Source organism: Ranitomeya variabilis, chromosome 1, assembly GCF_051348905.1.
Source record: "Ranitomeya variabilis isolate aRanVar5 chromosome 1, aRanVar5.hap1, whole genome shotgun sequence".
In the NCBI taxonomy this organism is placed as follows: Eukaryota; Metazoa; Chordata; class Amphibia; order Anura; family Dendrobatidae; genus Ranitomeya; species Ranitomeya variabilis.
The window spans coordinates 67,475,843-67,495,242 of NC_135232.1; the positions used below are offsets into that span (position 1 = coordinate 67,475,843).

General features: G+C 46.2%; 1 protein-coding gene across 1 annotated transcript in view; it reads right to left on the reverse strand.

Moving 5' to 3' along the window:
• Positions 1 to 19,400, reverse strand: part of LOC143805473 (von Willebrand factor A domain-containing protein 5A-like) — a 99,554-nt gene that overhangs the window by 60,794 nt on the left and 19,360 nt on the right. The window contains exons 3-4 of the mRNA XM_077284891.1: positions 15,423 to 15,625; positions 13,325 to 13,547 (exon numbers count right to left, since the gene is read on the reverse strand). Coding sequence (XP_077141006.1) covers positions 13,325 to 13,547; positions 15,423 to 15,625 — 426 coding nt within the window. The remainder of the gene's footprint in view (positions 1 to 13,324; positions 13,548 to 15,422; positions 15,626 to 19,400) is intronic.

Below are 19,400 nucleotides of genomic sequence, written 5' to 3' on the forward strand. Positions count from 1 at the left end.
ACAGGCTCGAACTGCCTATCGTACAGACATCTGTCTTAGGACAGGAGAGAGGGGACTTGCACTGAGCTTCAAGCGGCAGGGACCTCACCAACTAAACAGCGCTAGTAGGAAAGGCTTACGGACCTCACCTGGGAGAGGGATTTCCTATTGCCTCCAAGCCAGCCAGACCACAGCTACCCTGTACTTGATACCCTGGACTGAGGACTACTACTATCATCAGTAAACCATGTAAAGACTGCAAACCTGTGTCCTCGTTGTTTGCTCATTTATTGGCTTACACCATCTTGCCATACACTTGGGAAGCCCTGGGAACCCCGCTTCACCTGTGGGAAGCGTCACCATCTTGCTGAATACCATCACACCAGAGGACCCCTTTAAGCAGCGTCGTTCCTCACTGACCGAAAACCACAGGTGGCGTCACGAACACAGACATTACAAATTCCCTTAAAAGACCTTCCCCTTTAATTGGGCGCCCAGGGCCACGGACCAGGTCGCAGCCACCGTGACATCCCCTTTAAGACCGGACCGATCGGACCGGACCGAGTACCCAGCTGCCCTGGCGGGCGCTCCATATACTTCAAAGTTCCATCCCAGTTTTTTATCTGATACATTAAAAGCCAATAGATAAAGTTCAAACAGCCTACCTGCTTCAGTGAAATAATGGATTAAAAAAAGAATAAGAAAAAAAAACAAGCTAGGATGACACTTGGAAAAAAAAACAGAAAACCCCATTTTAATCCGTAACACTCACACGGATGTGTAAATGCAGCCAAAGGCCGGCGTCACACTAAACGTATGGAAAATCGGTCCGAGTCTCCCTGCCGAGAGTCGCACAAGTGTTCTCCGTATGGTCATCCATGTGTAATGCGTTTGCAATGCGATGATGCCATTTTCTCCCACCCATGTATCCGTATGGCATCTGTATGACATGCGTATCACATGCGTATGGCTTTACATTTCTCACTGCTTTTCCCCATTGAATTTAATGGCTCAATGGGCTGAAATGAGGAAAATGTGTGCATATTTGTTGCACCCTAGACGGATGGTCCGTGTGGTCCGAGTTTTTGTCACACCCATATGCTTGCATTGGCGTGTCTCGAACGATAAACGAGTACAATCGCAGCATGCTGCCATTTTACCCCGGAACAGGGAAGCATCGCGCAGGGAGGGGGATCCCTGCGTGCTTCCCTGAGACCCATCGCGTTGCTCCGAGGGTCTCCTACCTCTTCCTTCCTGCAGGCACCAGATCCAATATGGCCGCGGGGCTGCTTCCGGGTCCTGCAGGGAGGTGGCTTGCAAGCTCCTGCTCAGAGCAAGCGCTTGCAAGTGTCCCTGCAGTGCCTGTGTGATCGCTGATCTGACACAGTGCTCTGCCCCTATAACATGATGCCCCCCTTGGGGCAATGTTATAAAGTAAAAAAAAAATATTTACATATGTAAAAAAAATAAAAAAATTCCTAAAGAAAAAAAAAATATATTGTTCCCATAAATACATTTATCTAAACCCCCCCAAAAAACAATAAAAGTACACATATATATTATTGCCGCGTCCGTAACGACCCCACCTATAAAACTGTCCCACTAGTTAACCCCTTCAGTGAACACCATAAAAAATTTTTTTTAAAAAACGAGGCAAAAAAATAACGCTTTATTATCATACTGCCGAACAAAAAGTGGAATAACACGCGATCAAAAATACGGATATAAATAACCATGGTACCACTGAAAACGTCATCTTGTCCCACAAAAAACGACCCCCCATACAGCATCATCAGCGAAAAAATAAAAAAGTTATAGTCCAAAGAATAAAGCGATGCAAAAATAATTATTTTTTCTATAAAATGGTTTTTATCGTATAAAAGCGCCAAAACATAAAAAAATGATACAAATGAGGTATCGCTGTAATTGTACTGACCCGAAGAATAAAACTGCTTTATCAATTTTACCAAACGTGGAATGGTATAAGCACCCCCCAAAAGAAATTCATGAATAGCTGGTTTTTGGTCATTCTGCCTCACAAAAATCGGAATAAAAAGCGATCAAAAAAATGTCACATCCCCGAAAATGGTACAAATAAAAATGTCAACTCGTTCCGCAAAAAACAAGACCTCACATGACTCTGTAGACCAAAATATGGAAAAATTATAGCTCTCAAAATATGGAGATGCAAAAACTATTTTTTGCAATAAAAAGCATCTTTTAGCGTGTGACAGCTGCCAATCACAAAAATCCACTAAAACCCCCCACTATAAATAGTAAATCAACCCCCCCCTTCATGACCCCCTTAGTTAGGGAAAAATAATAAAATTTAAAAAAGTATTTATTTCCATTTTCCCATTAGGGTTGGGGCTAAGGTTGGGGCTAAGGTTAGAGTTGGGGCTAGGGTTAGGGTTGGGGCTAGGGTTAGGGTTGGGGTTAGGGTTGGGGCTAGGGCTGGGGCTAGAGTTGGGGTTCGGGCTACAGTTAGGGTTGGGCAGAGGCGTATCTAGGGTTTCTGGCACCCGGGGCAAGAATTCATTTTGGCACCCCCCCCAGGACAAATGCAATTTGCACACTTAGTCATGTGCCCACGAGCCGCTCTTCCTAATGCTCTCAATATTCAGTGAAAAACTGAGAGAAGCAGAAGAGAAGCTCGTTGTGACAGGACCATAGGTATGAAAATCGCATATGAGTGAAGTGTCCATATGACGACTACTGGAACCTGCAGAGCTGAATCCTGACATCGCAGATTCTGAATTCTCACAACGAATGCACTGCACACTTTTAGGATTCTCCCTTGCCGGTGGACAGTCATGTCAGCACAAGCATGTGATTTGTATACTTCTGACCACATTCCGACTAGACATGCCTTGCCTCGCTCAGTTCATTTTCATTGAGTGAGGCCACACATGTCTAGTCAGCACGTGACCGCATGTAAGTAAATCGTCAGCACGAGAGAATCCTGGCAGCGTGCAGTGCGCACTGTGAGAATTCAGAAGTCTGCAATCACAAAGAATGACTGCAGACTCATTACAAACTTGGACATCCCCTTTAATGCTCCAAACAAATAAAAACATGAGTTAGTTAGTATCACAAATAATATTTACATCCAGGTACCTTATAGATGACGTTGTCTCTGGAGTCGTTCTCCTTTTCTTCATCTTGTCCAGACCCCATGATGAGTTTTCTCATCCACAGCTGTCTCTGCAGACTTCCATCTTCTCCGCTCTTTTGCAGAAAATCTCCACATGATGCCCTTAAAGATATAAGTGTCATTATAATGCTCCTGAATAAAAAATTGCCCCTCACTATATTGTCTGCACAAAATATGACCCCCTTACTGTCCCTCTTATGGTACATGCTCTTCACACTGACCTCTCCTTTCCATACCGGCCCCCTCTTCACACTGTCCTCTCATACTGTGTCCCCCCTATAGGGCCCAGTATTTATACTGTACTCTCATCACACTCCCCCTCCTTGGTATACTGTCCCCTCCTGGCTGTGCCCTTACACTGTCCCCCCATGCTACGCCCCCACTACTCAGTTTCTATTCTGTGCCCACTCACTTTTCTCCCCCATACTGTCTCCTCACACTATTACCCTCCCTCCTCATACTGTCTCCTCTCACATCCTCCTGTTCACCATACTGTCTCCTCATATACTTACACCCTCACTTTCTATACTGCCTGCTCGCCTGACTCCCCATACTGTGTCTGCACACATCCCATCACCCTCACTCACGGTACTCTGTCCACATACATTTTTCACATCGCTACTCATGCTGTGTCCACATACATTCCCCCGTTCGCTCCTCATACTGTCTGCACCCATCCTCCATACTGTTTCCTCAGATGTGCCCCCCATTCCCCAGTACTGCCTCCACATACATGCCCCCTATTCCCCAGTACTGTTTCCTCATACATGCCCCCAATTCCCTCGTACTGTTTCCTCATACATGCCCCCCATTCTCCTGTACTGTTTCCTCATATATGCCCATTATTTTCCTCTACCCTACCCCATAATTGCTCCACCTCCATCTTTGCATTCTCCACCACCACTATCATTGCTTTCTCCCCCACCACCCCATCATTGCCCATTCCACCACCTCCATCATTTCCTCCTTTGCCTTTTCCCACCATACCCACCATTTTCTTTTCCCCCACCATCCCCATCATTGCCCTTTCCACCACCATCATCATTGTCCTTTCCGCTGCCATCACCATACTTGCCCATTCCACCACCTCCATCATTTTCTCCCCCTCCAATATCATCAGTGTGCTTTCCACCACCACCATCCTTGTCCATTCTACCACCTCCATCGTTTATTCCCCCCCATTATTACCCTTTCCACCACCTCCATGATTTCCTCCTCCCCCACCATCATTGCATTCTCCCCCCACCACCATCTTTGCCCATTCCAATTTCCACCTCCATCATTGCCTCCCCCCACCCCCATCATTGCCCATTCCACCTTCATCATTGCCACCTCCATCATTGCCCATTCCACCACATCCATCATTTCCTCCTCCCCCTCCATCCCAATTATTGCCCTCTCCCTGTCAGCCCCATCATTGCCCTCACCTCTCCTCCCTGTACACGCACACAAAACCCATTTACGTCTCTGCATTCACCCGCAGCGCTACGCATGCACGCACACACAACACACACACCACTTCTCACCTATATACACACACGCACAACATACACACAGCACCTCTCACCTATATACACACACGCACAACACACACAGCACCTCTCACCTCTAAATATATATATACACACACACAATTTACTACCGACTGTTGCCCCTGCTCCCTCCCTATCCTGGCTGCAGGCTCCATATAGCCGACTGACCCCCCAACCCAACCAGCCCCCTTAAATATCAAACATCTGATTCTAAGTTTCGGTAGGTGTCTTCAGCTCCATTACCCGGCCGGTCCCCGCGGTCTGGAGCTGAAGCACACTTACCACCATCCAACAACACCGCAATGCAGCAGCCTGTGCTTCGCTTGCCCTGCTGTGTCTGTGAAGAGTGACGTCACCGCTGCTGGCGCTTCACTGATGTGGAAGTGCCAGCGGCGCCTCAGCGGTCGTCAGGGCTTAAACTTACACCTTGGGATTCGACGACGACGTGCAGCACTTTCTCTGAGCCGGCTGTCAATTTGACGGGATTATCTCAGACTGTGGAGGCGGCAGAATGCCGCCGACAGGGAGACTCCTTGGACCGCCGCATCATCAGGTGGCCTGCTGGCGCCCCCCTGCCAGCTGCACCCGGGGCACATGCCCCAGCTGTCCCCCCTGGATGCGCCTCTGGGGTTGGGGCTAAAGTTAGGGTTAGGGTTGGGGCTAAAGTTAGATTTAGGATTTGAATTACTTTTACGGTTGGGATTAGGGTTAGGTGTGTGGTTAGGGTTATGGTTGGGATTATGGTTAGGGGTGTGTTGGAGTTAGGGGTGTGGTTAGGATTGGGATTAGGGGTGAGGTTAGGTGTCATGATTCTCAATGGCGAGAGAACATAGCCCAGCATATATGAGAACTAGCTCTTGGAAGATGGAAACTATACTGACCATGAACTAAACCTGCCGCACAACTAGAAGTGGCCGGGTAGCATGCCTACGTTTTTTAACCCTAGATGCCCAGCGCCAGCCGGAGAACTACCTAATCCTAGCAGAGGAAAAGACAGTCCTGGCTCACCTCTAGAGAAATTTTCCCAAAAGGCAGACAGAGGCCCCCACATATATTGGCGGTGATTTTAGATGAAAATGACAAACGTAGTATGAAAATAGGTTTAGCAAAATCGAGGTCCGCTTTCTAGATAGCAGGAAGACAGAAAGGACACTTTCATGGTCAGCAGAAAACCCTATCAAAACACCATCCAGAAATTCCTTTAAGACTCTAGCATTAACTCATAACACCAGAGTGGCAATTTCCGATCACAAGAGCTTTCCAGACACAGTAACGAAACAGCAGCTGTGAACAGGAACAAAATGCAAAAACACACAAGGACAAAAGTCCAACTTAGCTGGGAGTTGTCTAGTAGCAGGAACAAGCACAGAAGGCTTCTGATTACATTGTTGACCGGCAAGAAACTGACAGAGGAGCAAGGTTATATAGCGACTCCCACATCCTGATAGGAGCAGGTGAACAGAGGGGATGATGCACACAAGTTCAATTCCACAAGTGGCCACCGGGGGAGCCCAGAATCCAATTTCACAACAGTACCCCCCCCTCAAGGAGGGGGCACCGAACCCTCACCAGAACCACCAGGGCGATCAGGATGAGCCCTATGAAAGGCACGGACAAGATCGGAGGCATGAACATCAGAGGCAGTGACCCAAGAATTATCCTCCTGACCGTATCCCTTCCATTTGACCAGATACTGGAGTCTCCGTCTGGAAACACGAGAGTCTAAGATCTTTTCCACAACGTACTCCAACTCACCCTCAACCAACACCGGAGCAGGAGGCTCAACGGAAGGCACAACCGGTACCTCATACCTGCGCAACAATGACCGATGAAAAACATTATGAATCGAAAAGGATGCAGGGAGGTCCAAACGGAAGGACACAGGGTTAAGAATCTCCAATATCTTGTACGGGCCGATGAACCGAGGCTTAAACTTAGGAGAAGAAACCCTCATAGGGACAAAACGAGAAGACAACCACACCAAGTCCCCAACACAAAGCCGAGGACCAACACGACGACGGCGGTTGGCAAAAAGCTGAGTCTTCTCCTGGGACAACTTCAAATTGTCCACCACCTGCCCCCAAATCTGATGCAACCTCTCCACCACAGCATCCACTCCAGGACAATCCGAAGATTCCACTTGACCGGAGGAAAATCGAGGATGAAACCCCAAATTACAGAAAAACGGGGACACCAAGGTGGCAGAGCTGGCCCGATTATTGAGGGCGAACTCCGCCAAAGGCAAAAAAGCAACCCAATCATCCTGATCCGCAGACACAAAACACCTCAAATATGTCTCCAAGGTCTGATTAGTCCGCTCGGTCTGGCCATTAGTCTGAGGATGGAAAGCAGACGAAAAAGACAAATCTATGCCCATCCTAGCACAGAATGCCCGCCAAAATCTAGACACGAATTGGGTCCCTCTGTCAGAAACGATATTCTCAGGAATACCATGCAAACGAACAACATTTTGAAAAAACAGAGGAACCAACTCGGAAGAAGAAGGCAACTTAGGCAAGGGAACCAGATGGACCATCTTAGAGAAACGGTCACACACCACCCAGATGACAGACATCTTCTGAGAAACAGGCAGATCCGAAATAAAATCCATCGAGATGTGCGTCCAAGGCCTCTTCGGGATAGGCAAGGGCAACAACAATCCACTAGCCCGAGAACAACAAGGCTTGGCCCGAGCACAAACGTCACAAGACTGCACAAAGCCTCGCACATCTCGTGACAGGGAAGGCCACCAGAAGGACCTTGCCACCAAATCCCTGGTACCAAAGATTCCAGGATGACCTGCCAACGCAGAAGAATGAACCTCAGAGATGACTCTACTGGTCCAATCATCAGGAACAAACAGTCTACCAGGTGGGCAACGATCAGGTCTATCCGCCTGAAACTCCTGCAAGGCCCGCCGCAGGTCTGGAGAAACGGCAGACAATATCACTCCATCTTTAAGGATACCTGTGGGCTCAGAATTACCAGGGGAGTCAGGCTCAAAACTCCTAGAAAGGGCATCCGCCTTAACATTCTTAGAACCCGGTAGGTACGACACCACAAAATTAAACCGAGAGAAAAACAACGACCAGCGCGCCTGTCTAGGATTCAGGCGCCTGGCAGACTCAAGGTAAATTAAATTTTTGTGGTCAGTCAATACCACCACCTGATGTCTGGCCCCCTCAAGCCAGTGACGCCACTCCTCAAAAGCCCACTTCATGGCCAAAAGCTCCCGATTCCCAATATCATAATTCCGCTCGGCGGGCGAAAATTTACGGGAAAAAAAAGCACAAGATCTCATCACGGAGCAGTCGGAACTTCTCTGCGACAACACCGCCCCAGCTCCGATTTCAGAAGCGTCGACCTCAACCTGAAAAGGAAGAGCAACATCAGGCTGACGCAACACTGGGGCGGAAGAAAAGCGGCGCTTGAGCTCCCGAAAGGCCTCCACAGCATCAGGGGACCAATCAGCAACATCAGCACCCTTCTTAGTCAAATCAGTCAATGGTTTTACAACATCAGAAAAACCAGCAATAAATCGACGATAAAAGTTAGCAAAGCCCAAAAATTTCTGAAGACTCTTAAGAGAAGAGGGTTGCGTCCAATCACCAATAGCCTGAACCTTGACAGGATCCATCTCGATGGAAGAGGGGGAAAAAATGTATCCCAAGAAAGAAATCTTTTGAACCCCAAAAACACACTTAGAACCCTTCACACACAAGGAATTAGACCGCAAAACCTGAAAAACCCTCCTGACCTGCTGGACATGAGAGTCCCAGTCATCCGAAAAAATCAGAATATCATCCAGATACACAATCATAAATTTATCCAAATAATCGCGGAAAATGTCATGCATAAAGGACTGGAAGACTGAAGGGGCATTTGAAAGACCAAAAGGCATCACCAAATACTCAAAATGGCCCTCGGGCGTATTAAATGCGGTTTTCCACTCATCCCCCTGCTTGATTCGCACCAAATTATACGCCCCACGGAGATCAATCTTAGAGAACCACTTGGCCCCCTTTATACGAGCAAACAAATCAGTAAGCAGTGGTAACGGATATTGATATTTAACCGTGATTTTATTCAAAAGTCGATAATCAATACACGGCCTCAAAGAGCCGTCTTTCTTAGACACAAAGAAAAAACCGGCTCCTAAGGGAGATGACGAAGGACGAATATGTCCCTTTTCCAAGGACTCCTTTATATATTCTCGCATAGCAGCGTGTTCAGGCACAGACAGATTAAATAAACGACCCTTAGGGTATTTACTACCCGGAATCAAGTCTATGGCACAATCGCACTCCCGGTGCGGAGGTAGTGAACCAACCTTGGGTTCTTCAAAAACGTCACGAAAGTCAGACAAGAATTCAGGAATCTCAGAGGGAATAGATGATGAAATGGAAACCAAAGGTACGTCCCCATGAGTTCCTTTACATCCCCAGCTTAACACAGACATAGCTCTCCAGTCGAGGACTGGGTTATGAGATTGCAGCCATGGCAATCCCAGCACCAAAACATCATGTAGATTATACAGCACCAGAAAGCGAATAACCTCCTGGTGATCCGGATTAACACGCATAGTCACTTGTGTCCAGTATTGTGGTTTATTACTAGCCAATGGGGTGGAGTCAATCCCTTTCAGAGGTATCGGAGCCTCCAGTGGCTCCAAATCATACCCACAGCGTTTGGCAAAGGACCAATCCATAAGACTCAAAGCAGCGCCAGAGTCGACATAGGCGTCCGCGGTAATAGATGACAAAGAACAAATCAGGGTCACAGATAGAATAAACTTAGACTGTAAAGTGCTAATTGAAACAGACTTGTCAGGCTTCTTAGTACGCTTAAAGCATGCTGATATAACATGAGTTGAATCACCACAATAGAAGCACAACCCATTTTTTCATCTAAAATTCTGCCGCTCGCTTCTGGACAGAATTCTATCACATTGCATATTTTCTGGCGTTTTCTCAGTAGACACCGCCAAATGGTGCACAGGTTTGCGCTCCCGCAGACGCCTATCGATCTGAATAGCCATCGTCATGGACTCATTCAGACTCGCAGGCACAGGGAACCCCACCATAACATCCTTAATGGCATCAGAGAGACCTTCTCTGAAAATCGCCGCCAGGGCGCGCTCATTCCACTGAGTAAGCACAGACCATTTGCGGAATTTTTGGCAGTATATTTCAGCTTCGTCTTGCCCCTGAGACAAGGACATCAAGGCCTTTTCCGCCTGAAGCTCTAAATGAGGTTCCTCATAAAGCAACCCCAAGGCCAGAAAAAACGCATCCACATTGAGCAACGCAGGATCCCCTGGTGCCAATGCAAAAGCCCAGTCTTGAGGGTCGCCCCGGAGCAAGGAAATTACAATCCTGACCTGCTGTGCAGGGTCTCCGGCAGAGCGAGACTTCAGGGACAAAAACAATTTGCAATTATTTTTAAAATTTTGAAAGTGAGATCTATTCCCCGAGAAGAATTCAGGCAAAGGAATTCTAGGCTCAGACATAGGTGCATGAACAACAAAATCTTGCAAATTTTGTACCTTTGTGGTGAGATTATTCAAACCTGTAGCTACACTCTGAAGATCCATTTGAAACAGGTGAACACAGAGCCATTCAAGGATTAGAAGGAGAGAAAGAGAGGAAGGCTGCAGTATAGGCAGACTAGCAAGTGATTCAATTAAGAGCACACTCAGAACTAGAGGGAAAAAAAAAAAAAAAATTGTAGCAGACTTCTTTTTTCTCTCCTTTCTCAGCCAGTAATTTAACCCTTTTTTGGGCCGGTCAAACTGTCATGATTCTCAATGGCGAGAGAACATAGCCCAGCATATATGAGAACTAGCTCTTGGAAGATGGAAACTATACTGACCATGAACTAAACCTGCCGCACAACTAGAAGTGGCCGGGTAGCATGCCTACGTTTTTTAACCCTAGATGCCCAGCGCCAGCCGGAGAACTACCTAATCCTAGCAGAGGAAAAGACAGTCCTGGCTCACCTCTAGAGAAATTTTCCCAAAAGGCAGACAGAGGCCCCCACATATATTGGCGGTGATTTTAGATGAAAATGACAAACGTAGTATGAAAATAGGTTTAGCAAAATCGAGGTCCGCTTTCTAGATAGCAGGAAGACAGAAAGGACACTTTCATGGTCAGCAGAAAACCCTATCAAAACACCATCCAGAAATTCCTTTAAGACTCTAGCATTAACTCATAACACCAGAGTGGCAATTTCCGATCACAAGAGCTTTCCAGACACAGTAACGAAACAGCAGCTGTGAACAGGAACAAAATGCAAAAACACACAAGGACAAAAGTCCAACTTAGCTGGGAGTTGTCTAGTAGCAGGAACAAGCACAGAAGGCTTCTGATTACATTGTTGACCGGCAAGAAACTGACAGAGGAGCAAGGTTATATAGCGACTCCCACATCCTGATAGGAGCAGGTGAACAGAGGGGATGATGCACACAAGTTCAATTCCACAAGTGGCCACCGGGGGAGCCCAGAATCCAATTTCACAACAGTTAGGGGTGTGGTTGGGATTAGGGTTAGGGGCATGTTCGGGTTAGGGGTGTGGATAGAGTTGGGATTAGGGTTAGGGGTGTGTTTGGGTTAGGGTTTCAGTTAGAGTTGGGGGCTTCCACTGTTTAGGCACATCAAGGGCTCTCCAAACGCGACATGGCGTCTGATCTCAATTCCAGCCAATTCTGCGTTGAAAAAGTAAAACAGTGCTCCTTCCCTTCCGAGCTCTCCCGTGCGCCCAAACAGGGGTTTACCCTAACATATGGGGTATCAGCGTACTCAGGACAAATTGGACAACAACTTTTGGGTTCCAATTTCTCCTGTTACCCTTGGGAAAATGCAAAACTGGGGGCTACAAAATAATTTTTGTGAAAAAAAAGGATTTTTTTATTTTCACTTCTCTGCGTTATAAACTGTAGTGAAACACTTGGGGGTTAAAAGCTCTTACAACACATCTAGATCTAGATAAGTTCCTTAGATGGTCTACTTTCCAAAATGGTGTCACTTGTGGGGGGTTTCAATGCTTAGGCAAATCAGGGGCTCTCCAAACGCAACATGGCGTTCCATCTCAATTCCAGTCAATTTTGCATTGAAAAGTCAAAAGGCGCTCCTTCCCTTCCGAGCTCTGCCATGCACCCAAACAGTGGTTTACCCCCACATATGGAGTATCGGCGTACTCAGGACAAATTGACAAATTGTACAACAAGTTTTGGGGTCCATTTTTTCTTGTTACCCTTGGTAAAATAAATCAGCTGAAGTAAATTTTTTGTGAAAAAAAGTTAAATGTTGGTTTGTTATAAACATTCCAATAATTCCTGTCAAACACCTGAAGGGTTAATAAACTTCTTGAATGTGATTTTGAGCACCTTGAGGGGTGCAGATTTTAGAATGGTGTCACACTTGGTTATTTTCTATCATATAGACCCCTTAAAATGACCTCAAATGTGATGTGGTCCCTAAAAAAAATGGTGTTGTAAAAATTAGAAATTGCTGGTCAACTTTTAACCCTTATAACTCCCTAACAAAAAAAATGTGGGTTCCTAAATGTTGCTGATGTAAAGTAGACATGTGGGAAATGTTACTTATTAAGTATTTTGTGTGACATATCTCTGTAATTTAAGGGCATAAAAATTCAAAGTTGGAAAATTGGGAAATTGTCTAAATTTTCGCCAAATTTCCATTTTTTTCAAATAAACACAGATAATATCAAAGCAATTTTACCACTATCATGAAGTACAAGATGTCACGAGAAAACCTTGTCAGAATCATCAGAATCCGTTGAAGCGTTCCAGAGTTATAACCTCATAAAGGGACAGTGGTCAGAATTGTAAAAATGGGCCTGGTCATTAACGTGCAAACCACCCTTTGGGGTTAAGGGGTTAATCTGCCTGTAACCTCCATGTCGCCTCTTCAGATTAGTTAGTCCTCACGACATCATGTGTTCTTCTAAAAACAATGTAATGCCACAGGGCCTACTTATGAAAAGAAACGCCGGGGATATGGACATCTGGCCTGGCAACAAAAGACAATTGTTGTGGACACTGGACCAGGGTCCTACAAATCTTTTTGCTCAAGTGTATTCAGTCATTTAACTACTGTAAAATACAAGATATCAGGGGGCGGTCGGGAAACCCAACACAGGCGTTAGACAGTTGTCCCACCAAAATTTGTTGTTTTGGATGACTAATGCATAAGATGGCCTTCTCACCAGATACTGTACAATAATCTGAAAAGTGACTTCCCCGCACTTCTATAATAAGAGCTCAACTACTCTGTTTGGCAATAAAACCAAAGAAATAAGCCGGAGTATAAGTAAGGTCCTGGATGGCAGATCTGTGTCACCGAGGCAATATCTGACAAGCTTGTTGAATGTTTCTAATAACAGCCAGCAGAATTGTAAATGCAGCTCTGGAGTATAAAACAGCCTGAAAATCACTATAAAATAATTTAATCTATAAAGCGACTCGGTGTCTCTGTAGTTTAATTCTAGGAGAAACTGGAATAGTATTGCATTTAGATTACTACAATCACAAATATATAGAAAATACCCAGAAATGTGTAATTTGGGTTTTGCACTTGTCTAAATTCTATCCAGCCATTACTTTAATACCAGTTTCTCTCTGGATGAGTAGCTGTACCTTTTGGGGTGTATCGGGGATTGAGGACTGCAGGTAAAACAAAACGCACAGCCCCATCTGCTTTGACTTGTAGCTCTTGAACAAAGCTCAAGGTCACTTCTGCTTCCTGGCCGGGCAGTAGATTCCCCACATTGCAGCTGAAGATGTCACCAGAACTCTCATCTTCTTCCAGAAGAAAAGCCTGGTGGCCCTGGCTGATGGCCTCATCGTACGTTTTGTGAGCCTGAGGATTATAGACAAACCAGTGTCTAAGAGTTAATAATACTGCAATCCAGAGATACTTATAAGATATAATAGAGGATTCCTTCCAAAAACAGAGCTACATCTGTCTACAGGTTGTCCTCTCGGGATTTCTATCAATTAAGCAGATTGGAGAGAGTCTACAAAGAGTGACTCTTGGAGGACGCAGCACATCTGAGCCCATTGAATTGAATGAGAAAAGTATACGACCTTAGTTTCCCTGCGGGGGCATTGCAGGGAGACCAGTTCCAGTTTCTGTATAAAATGCAAAGTCCTCAGTGAGAAAACAAAAATGAATATTTAATAAAAGCCTAAAATTTGTCTAATAGGAAAGTAATGGCTGTGGTTTTAGTTAAAAGGGATCTGTCAGCTTAAAAGATGGCTGGACCGAGCTGCACGGGAGATTAGTCAGACAGGAGGGTCCCCAGCAGCTTCCTCCTGCCCTCTGCCAGTGACTGACAGGTCTCTCCCTGTGTGCATGTACAGGTAGAGACCTGTCACTCACGGGGAGAAGGCATAGAGATTAGTAATGAGCGAGTGTACTCGTTGCTCAAGTTTTCACGAGCACGCTCGGGTGACCTCCGAGTATTTATGACTGATCGGAGATTAAGTTTTGATCACGGCAGCTGAATGATTTACAGCTATTAGCCAGGCTGAGTACATGTGGGGATTGCCTGGTTGCTAGGGAATCCCCACATGTAATCAAGCTGGCTAGTAGCTGTAAATCATTCAGCTGCCACTATGAAAACTAAATCTCCAAGCAGTCAAATACTCGGAGGACACCCGAGCGTGCTCGGGAAAACTTGAGCAATGAGTACACTCTCGCATCACTAATAGAGATGCCACCATGGACCCACCTGTCCAACTAGTCTTTCTGGGCTCGGTCCCTGGCGGCTTTTAACATTTTTAAATTTTTTTTTGAGACTCTGCAGTGTTTCAGAGTTAAACAGAGCTGGCTGAACTGACACTGCCAGTACTTAATACATGCTGGATGTTGATCGGGCAGCATGCATCAGCTGTCAGGTTCCCCTTCATAACCATCATCACTAGTGATGAGCAAGTGTACTCGTTGCTCGGGTGACCTCCGAGTATTTGTTACTGCTCGGAGATACAGTTTTCATCGCCTCAGTTGCATAATTTACGGCTTCCAGATACGCTGAATACATGTGAGGAATGCCTGTTTGTTAGGGAATTCCCAGATGTATTCAGCGTATCTGGAAGCCGTAAATCATACAACTGAGGCGATGAAAACTAAATCTCCGAGCAATAACAAATACTCGGAGGTCACCCGAGCGTGTTCGGGAAAACCTGAGCAACGAGTATACTCGCTCATCACTAATCATCACACATACACATTTTATTTTTAGAAGTCATGAAATGGTATTTCCCAAAAGCAAACTCAAGACCTTCTAAAAGGTGCCACAAAAGATTGGATTGATTGCTCACCCATTTTTTCCAGAGTCCCCTACAAAAAGCCCCATTAAATTATATAGGCAAGACTCCATTTGTCTGATCCTTGTTCCTCTCAATGGAGGGGAGTAGGACCTACTAGACCGTTCAGGTTAGATGGGCAGCTAAACTCACTACAACGGCCAGTAGACTGTGGTTTATAAAAAATGGTGGCTGGAGGACTTCACTTGTGGTGGAGCACAGCTAGAAGGGGTAGTATTTGCACCCGGCATATAATGTCTGAGAGGGCATAAACGTTTTTATGCCACATAAGACTACACCCCTGTTGTTCATGGCATTTGGTAGATTATTTTATTGGCATCTAGGACTTTTAAGGGGTATTCTGGCTCCATCCCATTTTACATTGCATCTAGGACCAAATATTTTGTCATGGATCATTTACAATTACCTGTTCCTTCTCCTGGAGGTCGGCTACTATGGTCTTCCCCTCCACTGTGGCCTCAAAGCTGTAGACAGCAGAGTCTTCATCCATGGGGAACACAAAGACCGCCTCCACCGCCTTCTCCTCCTCATTCTTGTACTTGAGCGTTGCAGACACATCAGCCACAAAGCCTTTCACCTGGACGCCCACCGAGATCCCCTTCAGAGGAACTGAATGACAGAGAATATTAATTTTTCCTATACAAGTCATGAACCTTTCAGAAGTAGATATTGTGCTCCAGAATCCTAATACTTCATGCTTTAGGGTGAACATATTGCAACAGGCCTCGCTAGTTCAGTATATGTACAAAGCTTGATCTGGAAATCTACTATCTAAAAAGTAATTTACTTTTCACCAGACACCATATGGTCATTATATATCAGAAATACTAACCGGAGACGTAAGGGAGTGTCTGTCCAAAAACATTGCAACCCTCCAAAAATCAGGGGCATAAGTAAAAAAAGGCTAGGTTAAAAGAGTATTCCCATCTCCAAGATCATATCCCAATATACAGTAGGTGTAATAATATTAGCAAATACCTTCAATTAGAAATGGTGTATTGTTCTTCTGATTAGGTATATCACTTACCCCATGTGCAGGCATTGCAGTAGCTTAGATATCAATGGGTACAACCACTCATATGGTGAGTTAGTTGTTAGTGGTAATGACTAGTGATGAGCGAGTGTACTCATTGCTCGGGTTTTCCTAAGCACGCTCGGGCGATCTAGTGTTTGTTAGTGCTCGGAGATTTAGTTTTCGTCACCTCAGCTGAATGATTTACAGCTGCTGGACAGCCTGAACACTTGTGGGAATTCCCTAACAAACAGGCATTCATCACATGTATTCAACCTGTCTACCAGCCATAAATCATGCAGCTGCGGCAATGAACACTAAATGTAAGAGCACTAACAAATACTAGGAGAGCACCCGAGCGTGCTCGGGAAAACCCGAGCAATGAGTATACTCGCTCATCACTAGTTATTACCACTAAGAACTAACTCACTATATGAGTGGTTGTACCCATTGATATCTAAGCTACTGCAATGCCTGCACATGGGGTAAGTGACAGAGAATCAGAAGAACTATACAACATTTATAATTGGAGGTATCTGCTAATATTATTATTGTTGCACCTACTACATATTGGGATAGGATCTTGGAGATGGGAATACCCCTTTAACTTTTTAATGCAACCAACCCCACGGAGCATGAACTTTTACCAGCTCAATGTGAAACTTAAAGGGGTTGTCTGGTCTTCTTATAAAAGTCAGCAGTCAGGATTCTCTGATATGACAAACGACAGCGAGCCATAATTTGACCATAAGAGTGCGATTTACATATTTCTTTAAACATTATGACTAGACATGCTCAATATCGCTCAATTCACTTGTACTATTAGACTGCACAACCCCTTTAAAGGAAATCTGTTAGCATGAGACTCTGATTCCAGCGATGTGTCACTTACTGGACTGCTTAGTGCAGTTTTGGTACAATCCCTGTTTTCTCTGCTGCAGATCTAGCAGAGCGCTAAATGCTGAGCTCTGTATAACCCTGCCCACACCACCGATTGGCAGCTTCCTGTGTACACTGTACATTGTCCACAAGCGAAGAATCAGTAGTGGGGACAGGGTTACACAGATTAGTTAGTCCTGCAGTCAGGGGCATAACGACCACAGTTGCAAAGATTGCGATCGGGTCCGTGTGGGTGGGGGCCCGCCAATGCCAGCACAATCTTCAACTGGATGTGCGTCTATAGATGGACATTCAGCTGAAGTGTAATGCGACACAAACATCGGGTCCGTGTGTGGCAATAAACGCTGGCAACCAGAGTACAGCAGCTGATGTCGGTGTGCACGTGACTGGATACACATGGCAGTGACGTCATGCGCTCCCATCAGCTGCACGCTGAAGAATGCTACCGGCTTCAGAAGATGACGTTGCATGGTGGGGAAGGTGAGTAAAGCCCCCGTCTCACTAAGCGAGATCGCTAGCAAGATCGCTGCTGAGTCACAAGTTTTGTGACGCAACAGCGACCTCAGTAGCGATCTCGCTATGTGTGACACGTAGCAGCGACCAGGCCCCTGCTGTGAGATCGCTGGTCGTGTCGGAATGGCCTGGACCTTTTTTTGATCGTTGAGGTCCCGCTGACGACTCAGACACTGAATCGTCATAATAGCTCCCATGTGACATCGTTGTACAGGTCGCTACAGGTCGCTGGTGAGATGTCAAACAGTGAGATCGCAGCAGCGATCGTTGGAAGATCTCACTGTTTGACATCTCACCAGCGACCACATAGCGACGCAGCAACGATCCCTGACAGGTCGTATCGTTGTCGGGATCGCTTTAGCATCGCTAAGTGAGACAGGGCCTTAATGGTTTAAATTTTAGTATGCTTTAAAGAACAGTGGCAGATCGAGGGGTAGATAAGATTGGGTAGATAAGATGGGGTAAGACAGATATATTTTTTTTTACCAGGATGGGAGGATGGGGCCCAGCATATGGACCATATATACCAAGATGGGGATATATACATGAAGCGGCCCCCAAACGCAGGGCAGCGGGGTACTCGGTACCCGGTCTCTCGGTTCTGGGGGATGTCACGGTGGCCTGACCCGGTCCGTGGCCCTGCTAAGGGGCGCCCAATTAAAGATGTAGGTGACGGTGTAGGTCGCAGTAAATAACGAGGACACAGGGTTGCAGTCTCTTTACCTCTTTACTGAAGGCTTCGGCATCCACAATCCAGTGCACTGCTAACAGGGCTGGCTGAGACCGGCCGGTCCGAAGGCACATCCAGAGATCCCTTTGCAGGTGGAAATCAGTGGCCTTCCTACTAGCGCCTGGGTGTTGTAGTACTTCCCTGCTGAGCACCACGGGATAGTCCTCACAACTGTCGTGTGTGTTTCTGTTCTTTCTCTCCGTCCCCCAGATGATATGGCTAGGACGCACCCGTATGACGGGGTAGGCCTGGAGTTATTTTATAGGGACCCTAGAGACGCCCCTCTCCCACAATTGCCTCCGTTGTCTTCATTAGGTGTAAAGGTGAGACAGCCAACCTATAATTAACTGCCCTGCCGTAGTTCAAAGTAATGCGTAGAGTCTATTACTTCCTCGGCGTTCCGGACGCCGGCTACGCGCCTCAGAAGGATGTTGCCGATCTTGGGGCACGACTCCTACTGGTTCTATCTCCTTTGTGCTGTGATCTCGTTTCTCACTTCTCCACAATATACTTCGCTTCGTGTCCTTTCTTAAGATGCCGCCGCAATGAGGTGCAGGCACGGCTCCGTAACGATCTGTCCTTTGCTAGGCCTCTGCCAGGATCCCACCCCTGACAGGGACCCCCCTGAATCTTCCCAAGTAACGCTCTCCTCTCACTAGATGTTTCCTGGGCAAAACCCAGTCAGCTTCTCCCTAACTTCCTATCCAACCCCCAGTTTTACCAGAGTGTGAGGAGTGGCCTAATGCATAGAACCTTTTGCTCCCCCTGGTGGCCAGAGTGTGAAGTGTAATGTGCGACTGTGATACCTGGTCAGGTGAACTCTTTTAGTGCAATCAGACGTACCATCACTCCCCTTAGCGGCAGAGCGACGTTACTGCAACGACCAGTTCTCTGGGGCGCTGCATACACCAGGATGGGGCCCAGGATAAGAGACATATACAGTTGTGCTCAAAAGTTTACATACCCCGGCAGAATTTTTGCTTTCTTGACCTTTTTTCAGAGAATATGAATCATAACACCAAAACCTGTTCTTCATTCATGGTTAGTGGTTGGGTGAAGCCATTTATTGTCAAACAATTATGTTTTCTCTTTTTAAATCATAATGACAACCAAAAACATCCAAATGACCCTGATCCAAAGTTCACATACCCCATTTCGGAACACCGTGTATTGCCCCCTCTAACATCAATGACAGCTTGAAGTCTTTTGTGGTAGTTGTGGATGAGGTT